Source organism: Pteropus medius, unplaced genomic scaffold (assembly GCF_902729225.1).
Source record: "Pteropus medius unplaced genomic scaffold, Ma_sr-lr_union100, whole genome shotgun sequence".
Taxonomy (NCBI): domain Eukaryota; kingdom Metazoa; phylum Chordata; class Mammalia; order Chiroptera; family Pteropodidae; genus Pteropus; species Pteropus medius.
In genome coordinates, this window is record NW_024351730.1 from 20,356,396 (window position 1) to 20,371,761 (window position 15,366).

Sequence of the window (15,366 nt, forward strand, 5' to 3'; positions counted from 1 at the left end):
GCAAGTTTTATAAACCATTCTATAAAAAGAATTAACAGCAAAAATTTCCTACCATGGACTCTATATGTAGGGCCTTAAGGTTTTTCTAAGGATTTTATGCCCATTATATTAAATAATACTGGATCTTATTCAATATACATCTAATTCCTAGGCTATATAATAATAAGTCTAATGAGAAGCTTAAGTTTGGAGATATAGCCTGCACAATTCCATAAATGAAACTAGCAAGTTAGAGGTTATTTCTCAGAAATAATCTATTCTCTATAGTGATTCAGAGCTATCTAACTGATGGAAAATAATTAATATTTGATGAACTAAGATCAAATTTTTATAACATGTCACTCAGAGATAATGTTTTCATGACTGAAGCCTTAGTGACTATCTCATTTTGAGATCCCCAGGAAGACAATTGATGTGGGGATTAAAGTGCAGGAAATTTGTTAAGAGCCCTTAGAATTAATACCACGGAATGGAGGGGAAGGAAGCAGGAACAGACAAAGGGAGAAGTCAAGCTGCTGTGTAGTCAACAAAGCCTTCAGTCAATCCCATGGGAAGTTCTGGAGCTAAGATAGTGAGAAGCTTAGCCTTTAGTGAATTAGTAGGTATTCATTGGCCTGCAAAGAGAGAATGCTGTTAGAGAAGGCAGGTGAAGCAAATCTTGAAGATGCTTTCTACTGGCAGCACTCCCAGCATCTGGTGTGTTAAGTCCATTACTAAATGGGACTTGGAGAATCAGAACATCTGCTACAGAGACTAATACAAAATTCTGAAAAAAGTTAGAAACCAAAGATGACTTTTTTTTCCCATCACTAACTTGAGAGGACAGGATGATGTGAATATGGGTGACCTAATGACCAATACTGGTAATTTACAAAGAATTTTTCCCTAAGTAGAGCAGGGTGACTGACTAAAGTCTAGCAGCTCTTTCACTCACAGGTGTCTCCATAATCTGAGCTTATTATATTAAGCGACCTCCAGCATACAGTTCCAATTCATAGAATTATTTTTTATAAACTTTATACTGATTTTATCCTACTTATGATCCTTCTGTCTGATAATCTAGCTTCCATTTCTGTCCTTGACTTCAATGATCAGATTTGACACTTAGCCTTATTTTCCAAGAAACAAATATCAGCTCCCTTTTCACTGTTCAAAAAGCAAGCAGGAAAAAAAAAGTTAACATTTCTAAAATTGCTAAGGTGTGGATTAAGACATTACAAATAGAGAAACAGATAATTACAAACGATCACTCCTTCCCATCAAATTCGTCATATAAGTTTACCAGAAATTAGGTAACAGAGTCTATCATAGAGAAGTAATTAAATCAAGATAGATGTATAATTTTTTTTGGAATATAAAAGACATTGCATTAACAATTTTGATATTCTGTGAAATGTCTATATGACAGAGTGAATTTCTAGAAAGTAATTATATTAAACAGTATCATATCTTATTATCAAACACTTTAATGACTTCCAATATTTGTCAGTGCTGTAAATAACATTTAATCTCATTATGTAAAAATGTGTGTTTGAAATTTCCATGTCAGAACAATTATCATGCAATCATTCAACAAATTTGAGTGTCAATTATGGGCCAGGCACTGGGGATAAAAAAAAAAATGAACAAAACAAAGATTCTGCACTAATGAAGTTATATTCTAGTGGTAGAAGGTAAAAAATAAAAACAAATAATTATAAGTGAAGTAAAAAAATAAATAACCAAATAAATAAACAATTATATCAATTAAATAACACAAGTCTGCAGAAAATCTAAATAGGATAACATGACAGAAGTTGCTATTCTAGATTGGGTGGTCTGAGAACATTCTTTTGCGTTGTGATTCTGAAATAGAATGACAAATAGGTATCCCCTCAGTGATCAGAGAGAGAGCATTCCAAGTATATAGTAAGTATAAAGCCCAAGTATAAAGCCCACAAAGCAGGAAGAAATTTAACATATTCAAAACTCAGAAAGAAAGCTAACTTGGTTGGAGCTTAATGAACAAGGACCTGAGTGAAAAGCAGTAAAGTGGGAGAATAAAGCAAGGCCCTGATCATTGAGGACTTTGTAAACCAAGTAAGGTATTAGAAAAAAAAAGTAATGAAGTAGCAGAATAATGAGAAAAAAGAGTAAATAAATAAATGGAAGAAGTCAAGGAGAAAGGAGGGGGGAAGAACAAAAGACAAGATAGAAAAAAATTTTGAGCCATTGCTATAATATATCAGGAAGCATAAAATCTTGTTAAGGAGATAAACTTTTAATGTAACAAAATGAAAAAAAAAAAACAATCAACAGAATTCTGAGGGAGAACTAAGGCTGGTTAGCCTAGGGTACTACTTGCCTTGACTGGGACATTCACAAAATAGTCCCATGATCATGGCATGGGCTTGGCTAGATGTCTGAGAAAGAGAAAACTAGAAATCAGCCCAAGACACTAATCTTAAATCAAACTAATAGACCTCTAAGATTTTGGTTAAAAGGAAGTCGTTTGTTTCTGGGAGGTTATAGTACAGAAACCACATTTGGGCCAAACTCCAATTATGGGCCCAAAAAGAAGAAACTGATAGGGATCATAAAAGCGGCAGGTCTGAAATTCACAAAGAACAAATGTCACAAACAAATAATATAAAGGTTCAATAGAAAAAGAAAACATTTCAGGTCAAGGGACAAAAGAAGTGATTTTCAGAGAAAGTGGATGTTGATTATACCCAGACCAGGATGGGTTGTGTTTGAGAGTACATACCTCTCATTGAACACTCTGGAGGCCACACTTCAGGAAATCATAGGCAGTTGATAGTTTGTAGCCCAAGTTTAGTTTTGTGGGCTAGCCTCTCTCAATTCCTCTGAAACTTACGTTTCCTTTTGTGAAAGGAAGAGGTATATATTACTGTTTTCCTTAATATCTCTATTCCTGAACAAATCACTCCTAGAAATTATACTTTACAGTCATAATTTACATATGCATATATATAGATCTTAAATATAATAAAGTCATACTCATAGAATCAAGCTAGAGCCATTAAGCCAGGGGATATTGTTGTGATGGACATATGATGATTAATGTCCAGTAGAGTAAACAGAAGGGGCACTTTAGTAGAGTCTCACAGAAGTTAAAAGTACACACTCTATGTAACAAGAGATTTTATTGAGTTTGCTATTCTCTTTATTTACTGCATAAATAACTAATAAAGTAATCGTTAAAGTTACAAAACCTATTACCTTCATTGAGTTGAGAATTCATTTTTCAACTCTGGCAACATATAAAAATTCTCATTTTTATCTGTTAATTATCTTTGAAATTGTGCTATGTCTCTCTCCTCTTCAGTTAGGCAGCGTGGTGCTTTAGAAAAACTACTTAATTAAGAATCGAAAGACCTGCATAGTACTACAATTCTAGGATATTTTTTAACAGTGAAAAAAAACAATAATTTCCATGAAGGCAAGGCAGAGAACATGTCTGTTTTATTAAAACTAAGTTCTCAATGCCTAAAAGGGCATGAACTGTAAAAGCTGCACAATAACTATTGGTTGTATGAATAAAGGAATGAATGAACTCACTGAGCCCTCTGTGCCTTAGCTTTCTCATTGAAATGTGGAGGTGATATATGTTTTCTACCTACTTTGATATGTAATTAGAATTTCCTGGAAAATTATAATTTATACGTAAGAAAATCATTTCTATTATAAGTAGATCTCAAATTCAAATTTGATCCCCTTGATTCACAGAATATTGGTCCACTTCACAATAGTTTTCTATAAGCCTCTTAACTGATTTTTCAGGTGAAGTAAAGGGGGGAAAAAGCAGAGATGACATTTTGAAAGAACTAACTTGTAAGCTATTTTTGTTTCCTCTTCATCATTTGTGTTATTGGAAGAGAGCAAAGATCCAGATAATTTCTATAGTACTTTAATCTGACAGTCAGAGGTACTTGGCACTGATATGTGTTTTTGTACTTTGAGTTGAATAAAGGGTGTCTGGTGCTCTTGTAATTGAACTAAAACAAAATAACGAAGTCACAATGACAATATCTGGTTCAGGATTTCCTCAATTTAAGGTTTCCGCACCTTAATCCATACAGACTAACATTGCTCTTTTTCTCCCCTAGATGAAGGAACCCATTTATTTAATTTCCCAGCAGGAATACCTACTGGGTGACTGACATGGGATAGAAAAATGAATAAGTTCAACAACATTCTGAATGGAAGAAATACACAAACGATATTCACATTACAATGTGATAAGGATTAAACTAGGGCCCCTTGCTACTTCCCTCCTACCCAGAGATAACTTTGCCTCCAAGGACACAGTGGGTTAGAATTTATCAGGTAGGAAAGCATAGCCTGTTTTTTCCCACTTTAACTTATTGTATAACCAGATAGTTTCAACTGGTTTTCTTTAGAATATTCAAATAATGGGGGAGAAATGACAGAAATTGCCTTTTAACTACCTTCAGATTAGAAGAGTATATCTAGGCGAAATTATTCATCATCAGGATAATTTTTGCACTGACTATATTTTAACTTTGTAATACAATTCTTAACTTTTTCAGTGTTTGGCCCTGAGAGCTTCCTAGCTCAGAGTGGGATTAGCTGTCTAAACCCTGCATAATAGAAAATCTGTATAATAGAAACCCTGTATAATAGAAAATCTCGGAAGACCGAGACTTTGTGGTGTACTAATTTGATAACATTCAGAATGGACCAAAGTCATTAATTGTAAATATATACGTCATTAGGCAATATAGTACCTTGTTCACTCACTCAACCAACCTACTAGATTTTCCAGGCAACAGTTGCTTACACTAACCATTCAGCTATAGTTAAATCTGCCATCAACACCTAGGATGGTCTATTTAGCTAATCTGAAAATGTAACATTCATAAATCTTGGGAAAGTTTCTAACAGATATAAAAACTTAGTAGTAGCTTTTCTTCTTTAGTAAAAAAAGGGGTTTTGTTATTTTATCTAATTTTTTTGTCCTTTTTTTTAGGCTAGATGTCAAATGCTATTGTCATTTTAGTATAAATGAGCCATTCAAGTTTTAAGAAATGTGTCATCCTATAAGAAAAACAAACTTACTTAAAGCAATAACTTTGTTTTCCTGCATGATAAGGTCACCATTAGTTGTTTAAGATTAGCCACAGAACTCTTACACAATAGGAAATTAAATGATAATACATTATCACAACACTTAAGATCCTGGACTACCAGAGTGGGGTCAATATTAACAACAAAAACTAAGACAAATAAACACAAAACTCACTTTATAAAGAAAATTTAAGTAACGATGATGTAAAGATAATAATACTTAGTTGTATTTTGAATATTAAAATCATATTTTGTAAAAGCGAAGTTTTAAAATGTAAAGCATTAACTTACCACTATTTTTAAAACTGTAGGTCATTATGCTTTATATTTATTAAATTATTTATCCCAAGCAACATGATCACACAGAGACATACATGTCATAGACACATAGAGATTTAACAATTTTTTTTAGAATTTCATTTCATAAGTAGAAGAAGATTTACTGATGTTTTCATGGTTAAATCTTAATGAAATTAGCTCAGTCCTGCACTGAAGGACCAAAGAATCTTTACGGCCGCTAACTAGGTTTTGAATTTTCACCTTTTAGACCTATTCCTTATGTCTAAAAATTCTATTTTTTACTCTTAAAAATAATCACCCATTCAACTTTGAACTTACTCTATCGAATATCCATTTTAAGGATGATTTAAAAAAGAGCAGAATGAAATTATTTTAGAAGATTTAGTCATAACCAAAGCAGAAACCAGGAATGATTATAGGGAAACATATCTCAGAGAGTAATTTAATGACATTACTAAATGTGGGAATCCACATACCACCTAGGTGATTAGGAAAGGTGTAATTAGCTAAGCCATTGTCTGGAAACCCCTGAATCACTGGTCATTTTGAAGAAATAATTGGTCTTTTTTTTTTTTCTAAAGATGGGTTTTAAAATATGAGAGATATTCCAAGCAGCAGAGCTGAAAGATAAAAAGAACACAGAGCTTGCATAGGTCTAGATATCTCTTCATAGGTAAAGGAGCGAGGTAAGATATCAAATCTTTGCTTTTATAATATTAAGAACCCAAAGCAGTTAACACTACAGGACAGACTACCAAAATCACCCTAATTACTGTGTAGATCAGTGATTGGAAGGAGGGCAGGGTTTTCACATAAGGAGTACAAGAGATAAATACTTCCATGGGTCGCACTATAAATCAATACTGCGGTTTAGTTTTATAATCTTTTTTTCCTAAATTAGAAAAACATTAACTCAGTTTCTTAGTTTTAATATATTTTAATATTATTATACTTTTAAATGAAAATTATCTCATATTGAACTACTACTGTCAGATCTGTATTGTATTTTTACTACACATTAAGTAGACATTAAAATTGTTTTCATAATAAGGATCTAGTCATGGGCCTCCCACAGACGGGACTCATTCCCTTCAGCGTAGAACAGCACAAAGGATAAGACCATATTGTTCATAACTTAGTCAACTACATCTTTTGCCACAAAATGAGTCATTTATTCAAGCTAAAAGGATGAGCACACAATTTGTTTTTTTAAGCAACTGTTCTGAAAGAAAAGAATTTCTATTATAGATATTTAAAATATACCTTTCATTTTAAATCCTGATATATAAGTAAATACTATAAAATTTACCTGCCTACTTTTTTGATTGAATAATACCAGCTAATTATAGTTATCATGATTTTTACACAGTCTTTTTAAAGTTAAATTTCACACTTCATTTTCTAGATAATTCATCTGAAAATGAAAACTATAATTCTTTTTGGGCTACTGGGAGCCACAATGTCAGCCCCGGTGAGTGATCTCATGGTACAACTGAAATCATTGTGTAAAACCTGTAATAAATCCTTTTGCCATTTTTTTTTCTTTTTTAGCTTATCGCGCAGCGCCTTTTCTCTGCAAGCAATAGCAATGAGGTTAGTTTAAAAACTTAAAACAATCGCTTCCTTGTTGTTTATTTCTTTACTTCTTTTTTGAAAACTTAGTGAGGAAGAGATAAAGGTGAAAAATTAAAAACCTAATTAGGGACAGTCAAGATTCTTTGGCTCTTTAATGCTCTTATATCCAAATGCATTTCCAATGTTCATGTTTGTTTTATATACCAGGTTATTTCTAAAATATTATTTTGGCTGCCTTGTTTGATTAAAAATCATTTAAAGACAATGACAATATCTTGTATATCTTTTGTTCTAGTAGCACCTAATACAGGTGTATATAGGTGTTTAAGAGCATAAAATGACTAACCAAACCACTGGATTGGGCTAAAGTTGTACAATCTCATACACAGCAGGGGAGAGGTAGTCAAATCTCAACCTCTAATCATTGCAATTAAGTATATAGGCTTAGTGAGAAAACATCTCACCTCTAACAGGAAACCATAATCAGTCAGCTCTGACTTATGCTATATTTGTAGTAAACATTGTTCTTAATAATTTTAGTATGTGTAGTAATCTTGTTTTCATATGATCTTTCCTTTTCTAGTTACTGCTGAATCTTTATAATGCTCAACTTCAGCCATTACAGCTTCAGGTACTTCTACCTCAATAATTATTTTAAGAAAGTTTTTCTACTGCTCCTTTCTTATTATGGTACTTTGAGACGAAAATGTTTTTATTTCATTTTTGAAATCTCAATTTTTAAAGTTATGAATTCATCCCATATTTTCTAATAACCATTTGTTTGAAAACTAAAAACTATAATCTGATTAACACTTGTTTATTGAGAAGTTGGTATATGCCAAGCAATGAGATAGTTAATCTAATTATTTTATACAAGGTTAAACTCAGCTAACTGGTAAAAAATAAAAAAATAAAAAAAGATATTTTCAATTAGTCTGACAACTGCAAAAACTGTACTCTTTATCTACTTCATGCTGCTCCATATTTCTCATGACTTTTGGGAATTGAGCATTGTTCATGCTTATATGCACAGCTCATAAGTGCCAAGATGCTTCCTTTTTTACAATGCAGCAATGGAAATACAGAAATTGTTTACATTTTGTTTCTTTCTTGCTCAGGACTGATTTTCAATTATTTCTGAAATGAAAGAGAAATTTTTCCTTTCTTTTTTTCGTTTCTTTCCAGGGCCCGTTTTATTCATGGATTCCGCCTTTCTCTGGAATCTTACAACAGCAACAGCAAGCTCAAATTCCAGGACAAGGCCCCTTGTCTTTGTCAACTCTAGAACGGTTTGCTGGACTATTCCCAAATCAGATAACTTTCCCAGGACAGGTCAATTTTGACCATAGAACCCAGATGGGACAACTGGACCCCTCACAGTTTCAAAGAGCAGTGCAGATCCAACAGGGCCCTAATCACGTAATTCGAGCCTCTTCTATCTTGTTGTGAGGAGAAAAACGCACATTGAATGTGAAAATAAATATAAATCAACTTTGAAATAAGACAGGAATTATTGAGCAAGAATTCTTTTCCACACTATGTTCCTACCACCACTAGAAGTACTTCCTTATCTTTTCTGAACATGAAAAATATTTCTAACATTTAAATCAGCCACAAATCAAAAGTGTTAAAATATGACTTGGAAAAAATAATTAGGGAAATTTCATCTTTAAAAAAAGGCAATTTGTATTAATAATGGTTTATATAATAGGTGACCTTTTGTTGTCATAGCAGTCTGCTAACATAAATTATAAATTTACATGTGTAGGTCTAAAAAAAACAGCTCTGTAATTTTAAATTAAAAAGTCAAATACAACTTTTTATGATTCCTTTTCTTGGCAGGCAATGCCCTATGTGTTCTTCAGAATGCCTCAAGAGCAAACACAGGTAAATCAATAAGATATCATTATACCAATAGAAAGATGGCTATGTTCACTCTCCATTGAATTTTTTTTTCTTTTTTAAATCTGTAACTTTGACTCCTTTAGCAGGGCTATAAAAACCCACACAATGATATTACTGTCTGGATACTGCTATTACTGGGCTGGCATCGGTTTGTTAATATCAGGCTTGCTTAATAACTCCTGAAGAAAGTCCCTTAAGGAGAGTCTGCAGGACCTCTGAATTCCGAGGGCATTACTGTGCTGGGAATAAAGGATCTCACCAAGCCCTCTGTTCTGTCCTCTTTGCATCTGCCGGCATTTGGGAACAACTAAAGAGAATACACCAGGGACTGACTTTGCCCAACCTTAAATTTTGTTTCAGAGAGAGATGTATTGAATTGATAAAATATAATATGATGTCAAGATAAGAAACACTTGCCCACATTATTTGAGTTATGAAATTCTTCTCAAAACATTTCCGAGTTTTTGTATATTTTTAATTTAACTTCACATTACAATCAAATGGTGGTTATTTCCATGAAATAAGAGAATCTTTAAAATATGAATGCAAACTAGTAGATTCATTTGAGTAATATGGAAGACCCTCTCAAGATTAGGCTAATTAATTTTAAAATATCCTGGGTTCAAAAAAATAGAAGTATAGATAAATTATATTATTCCCCAGCAGAGTCTTGACCACTCATAAAAAGACCACTTGACTGTATGGTAATTATAATTATGTAATTTTGTCCCACACCCATTACAAAATTACTTCTAGACATTATCTCATTGTAGCCATAGTTTTTAGAGAGTTAGAAACATGATACATGATACATGAGTAAATCCCAAATACGATTATCTGCTAAAATTCTCAATAGGTGATTTCAATTCTTAGCTAGAATTAAGAACCACTGCACAAAATATATTTCTTAGACCACAATCATTTTTTTAATTCTTATGTCTAAAATAGTCTCTTATTTAATTATACAAGAGAAAAAAAACAACATACAAAACTATGTATGTACTATGATCCCCATTTTTTATAAATACTTATGAATATTTAGACATACAAACATAAGTGGAAGTTAATGCATGATAATGTGAGTGATAAAGTTATAGGTGGTTTTATATATTTGTTCCTTGTCTCTAGATTTTCAAAATATTCTAACATCCATATGGATGGTTTTAATAAAATGTTAATTATTAAAGACAATACATTCTTGACATTTCCTTCATTGTGGTAGAACTTCTAATACCATATCCTGCAGATGAATGATTCTCAAAAAAATATAGGGGAAATACTGCATAGACTATCATCTTCTTAGATATTTGCAAAGTAATTTGTATATAAAGTTAGTATATAAAGTCTAAAATTTGTATATAAAGTCTACGGGGTCCTTTTTAATAGCCTATTGTTTAGTTGAACTTACTACTTCCTAAATGTATTTGACCCAGCAAGCAACCATGAAACAAAGTCCAGTATCCTGTTTAATATCAGTTGTTTCTAAAGTTTGGGAGAGACTGCTTCATGAGTTCTTTTGTTCGTAAATTTGCTAAATATAAATCAGCTTTAAAATAATATTGACAAATGATTTTTTAAAGGGCCTATGCTGATTCAAAGGAAGCTCTCACATATGTTTCTGTTTAAAATTAGATGCTTCAGTACTATCCGGTTTACACTCTCCTCCCCTGTGAACAACCTCAGCAAACAGTCACACAGTCACCTCCACAAACGGGACAGCAGCAATTTGAGGAGCAGGTACTGCAGGTGTTTGATTTTAATCTGATTAGTTCCATCTGAGAAAAGAGAGGATGAAGTAAATTTTTAGAGAAGAGAATATCTGAGTATATTTAGTGCAAAAACTCAACAGTTTGCTCTGGTAGTCATAAAAGTATATAATGCTTTCTCCTAACATATCACTAATTTGGAAATGCTATAAGGCTGAATTTTAAAAGATAGCAATCAGAGAGTGAACTCAATAACATCAAAAATTAAAAGCTGAATCATTTTGAAAAAGAAAGTTTTCTAATTTTAAAACATCTACCAGAATCCCTCTTGTCATATATACATGTGGTTATTATTTAAAAGAAATAAAAATAGCAACCGTGATGAAAGGTACCTATGATCACCAGAACTTGAGATATAATTAGATAACTACTTTAAGTTTTGCGGACCAGTGATAAAATTTTTAGAATTCTAATGTAAATTCATGTGGCTCATAATGACTAGGTTTCTTTTAGTTAAATTGGAAAAAAAAAAAAAGTTTATCACCATTCTAAAACTTGCCAAACAAAATTAGAGAAAACTGAAAAATATGCTTTAAATTACTGGTAGTAGTAATCTCAATTGTCATGTTAAAGAGAAAAAAAGAATTTTAACCTAGAAGTCATATGATGTCAAAAGAATGCTTGGCAATTTCACATTTTTTACCACCTAGAATATATAAACTTTCAAAAAATATTTAGTATAATATAAAAATAAATATAATTTTATGTAATTATTTATCACAAAATTATGACAAAAATCATCAGAGTAAATGTAATACACTTTTTCAAAAATCTGACAGATGTCATTCTATACTCAATTTGGATATATACCGCAACAAGCAGAACTCGTAAGTAAATGATAGCTTTCCATCAAAAAAAAATTGTTTTGAAACCACTTATTTTACAACCTATTAAATGTATCAGTGCCCTTCAGCCCAAAACCACCATGAACACATCCCTAGCTGAAAAGTTAGATTTATCCACTCATTGAAATGAGGGAGAACACATACCATGGGAAACTATGGTGTGTCTTAATAGGAAGGTATTGAAATAATTTCTTATAGGATCTGGGTTTGTGTTAAGTTCAAGGAATGATGGTTCACCCTGGATTGGGTGTTCTCAAGAAATGTGTATGTGTGACAGGGGTGTAACTTGATGATTCTTACCTCAAAGGTAACAACAATGAAGCAAGGTGAGGCTGTGATTTGGTAAAGAAGCAAGAATTACTCATATTAGCCAGGATATGAGGATGCCTGGTATTTTCATGGCTTGGCCCATGATCTTGCTTTAGACAAGATTACAAAGTGGTCTTGTTTTTGTCACACTTCATTGTGTTCAGAGGCAAACTTGTCTGATGTTGGTGTTCTGCAAGATTGTTAATGTTCCACAGAGTACCAGGGCCTAGCAGAGAATGTCAACAAGCTCCTGACAACACAAGCAGTACCTTTTTGTCAGGCCAGTTTCCTCATGTCAAGAGCTGCTTTTCTCTTTCTTAAACATAAATTATTTCTGTTTTTAAGAAACTAATTTAAGAAGTTGGGAAGTGTTTAACTGTCTTGGATACAAAACAACTTATTTTATAGATTAATAATTTAGACTTTTTAAAACTTTCTGATTTTTCAGGTTATACCAGGACAGCAACAACTAATCTTTGGTACCATCATTGGCACAGCTCCTGAAACTGCTATGATGGTAAGATTCCTTACCACATCCTGCTAGGTACTGGAAATCAACAACTGGCAACCTGCACTACTGTTCATTTTAATGAAAACTTTATTATTATTATTATTATTATTATTATTGTTATTATTAATTATACCATCAACAATTATTACATCTTCCCCTTGTAATCTTTTGCCAGTCAAAATTCAATTCACTCAGTTCATCAAATATTTATTGAAGGACTACTCTATGTCAGATACTCTCTTTGGTATACTCATTTAAAATCAGGTATTAAGAGACACCATGTTTGCTGGTTTATAGTCATAGTCTTTCTAAAGGATAGATTATAATCTAGAAAATATTAAAGACATATACTTTTTAAATAAATTCCATGCCTTGCATCTCAATCCTGTTGCTTTACATTCTTCCCAATTTTGACCTTGTGCTTGAACCTATAATCCCTTTGTTCTCTTTTTCATTCTCTATAGCCAGCAGGAGGAGTGATACCATATTTACAAAAAGAAACGAAAAACATTAGGCATGCCAGTGGAGGAATATTCTTTCCTTCAACTTCACAAAAACCCAGTACAACAAGTTTTTTTGCTTCTTCAATAGACTCAACTATTACCCCAGAGATCATGGAAGAGAAGGTAGGGTAATCCGATTACATTTGATGTAAGAAGTTGTTGTCTAATAGAAAATATAAAGATAAACTTAGTGCTTAATTAATAGGACTTAGTCATGGAAATAGTGAGAGAGTTAATGACACAGTAGAATATGTGGTCTTAACCTTGAATAGGGGGGCCAATAACTGCTTACTGATAATTAATCAGAATATAACTTAATTTCGATTTAATAAGAGCTTTTTATGAATGTCCCTTTTTCACTAGGCCAAGACTGGTAGCCTAAAGGAACCATAAGATGTTGTACTAATCATTCAGAGTTTTTGGTAGGTATTTGCCAAGAGGCATGCTTTAAGTATCATGACATATACTAAATTAAAAGAGGAAAAAAAAAACCTGTCAGGAACTAATGAAGTGGTCTTATCAAAATGAAAAAAGAAAAAGTTTGTGCTGATATATTTCTACAAAGCTACTAATAATTATCGGATTTAAGCAATTTTTTAAAATCAGAATAATTTTTGAGAGTCATCTGCCTATGCCATAAACTTGATGTAAATACTGAAAACACAAATAGTAAATATATTAGGTTCATGTAAAAGACATCCTACAGACACTGTATGCAGAGTCAGCTCTTCCAAATCAGCACTTCACTTTGCAAGCTGCAAGTTGTAATAATGCCAACACATCTGTATTAGATTGAAATGAAACAAAGTCTCAGTGATAAAAAGAATTTCAGAATCATATGAAAATTTTAAATTTCATGATTTTTATACCAAAAATAACTTTAATTAATTACCCGTGCTACTGGGCTTAGTTGGCTGTGAGGCTAGTGAGTGTTTGATAGAAGGACAGGCTGGTATGGCACCAAGAAGTAAAAAATACACACTAAAAAGCAAACAATTTGACTTAAAGGGAAAACTAAAAGGCAAGTTTTTTTTTTTAATCTCCTCCCTGCTGCCTATGAGTCTTTTCTGATTCCTTTTCCTATGAAAATGAATACTTAGTCTTCTTCAGATGAAAAAAAAGTACAAAAAATATAACCAAAAGTGAATAGTGTTAGCACCTTTTTAGAAGAGTCTTTTTTGGTATGTACCATTTTGTACAATGCAAGTTAATTCAAGTTATTGAATCAGAAATACTAAAGGGATTTCAGCATAGTGTGCCCTTCACTCTCTATGGCATCAATGTCAGAAAAAGTAATTTTTTTATTTCTTTATTAAGTAATTTAGAATATACCTAGGAAATTTTACACCAGACAGTCTAATGGTATGAAAATGCTCTTCTATCTTATTTTTCAGAGAAAAAGATGTGGCGGTGCCTCGGATATAATTTTAGGCTATTTGCTTCCTCAGTGTTAATATCAGTTCTTTGAAATATATAAAATATCTTAACTCTTCTGAACTTCTTTTTACTTATAAATAATATTACACTCTTTAAGTGAGTCAGAAAAATAATATAATCATTTAATAAGTCTTGTCTTTAAAATTATATTTCTTTTCAAATGTTCTATTATTGCATAATCCAGAAAGTAACAAGAAGAATAAAGCTAACATCACTGAATCAACTGGATAATTGTATTAATAAAGGATGGCTCAGGAAAATGGTGTCATTGATGAGAATAAAATTATACCATCATTGAAGTTATGAGTGTGGTGTTTGGGACTGATGAACTAAAGTATCTAACTTTGACATAGTATCTCATTATTTCCCCTAGACACATTCAACTAGATTCCTTCTGATGACTCCCCATTAGAATAAAAATTATTTAATGGCAGATATCATGAAGTTCATGCTCCCAATATGACACAGTTACATAGAGAGATGGCTTTCCTCACCCAAAAAGATCTCCAGGAAGTTGTATGCTGGTTTGGGGAAGCAGTGTTCTGTAAATAATATGGCATAGATTTTTGATTTCATCAGATCTGGCTTTCAATCTGGTTTTGAACACTTCAGCAAGTCACTTAACCTGTCTAAGTCTCAGTTTTCTCAGGGGTAAAACAAAGATGACCATGCCTACCTTTTAGAATTTCTTAAAGGACTACTTGAAATAACACATGTAAGATATCTGACTCATACAAAGTACTCAGAAAATGTTAATTTTCTCCTTATAGTTGTGACTGTGGAAGTGTTTTTTACTTATTTTCTCAATTTTGGATCTTTAGCTAAAATTCTGAGAAAATAAAAAACTGACATTTGATTTACTTTATGTACTGGTATGTAGATGTGTGTGTTGTTATGTGTGAGTATATGTTTATAAAAAGAAAAATGATTGAGCGAATGAATAAATGAATATGTATTAGGTGATTTCAAGAAAATTTGATTAGTATTCTAGGTTTTCAGGTAGATTACAATTCATAGAATCTTACCTATCCAACATTTAGTATGTTATGACTCTAGAATTAGCTACTCATTCTATGAAAGGGTAACCCACTAATCACCTATTCTGCCTTCATCTTATATGTCAT

At 32.2% G+C, this 15,366-nt stretch overlaps 1 protein-coding gene across 1 annotated transcript; it reads left to right on the forward strand.

Moving 5' to 3' along the window:
• Window positions 1-6,811: 6,811 nt before the first annotated feature.
• Window positions 6,812-13,198, forward strand: ODAM (odontogenic, ameloblast associated). The gene is made up of 9 exons (XM_039845339.1): window positions 6,812-6,862; window positions 6,943-6,984; window positions 7,550-7,597; window positions 8,152-8,385; window positions 8,809-8,853; window positions 10,504-10,608; window positions 12,240-12,308; window positions 12,767-12,928; window positions 13,169-13,198. Exons 1-9 carry the CDS (start codon window positions 6,812-6,814, stop codon window positions 13,196-13,198), a joined length of 786 nt encoding a protein of 261 aa, XP_039701273.1.
• The last annotated feature ends 2,168 nt before the right edge of the window (window positions 13,199-15,366 follow it).

Coding starts and splice junctions, on each gene's coding strand:
- ODAM (XM_039845339.1), top strand. CDS start 6,812: ATGAAAACTATAATTCTTTTTGGGCTACTGGGAGCCACAATGTCAGCC. Junction 8,386..8,808: donor TCCAACAGGGCCCTAATCAC/GTAATTCGAGCC, acceptor TTTTCTTGGCAG/GCAATGCCCTATGTGTTCTT. Junction 12,929..13,168: donor CAGAGATCATGGAAGAGAAG/GTAGGGTAATCC, acceptor CTTTTTCACTAG/GCCAAGACTGGTAGCCTAAA.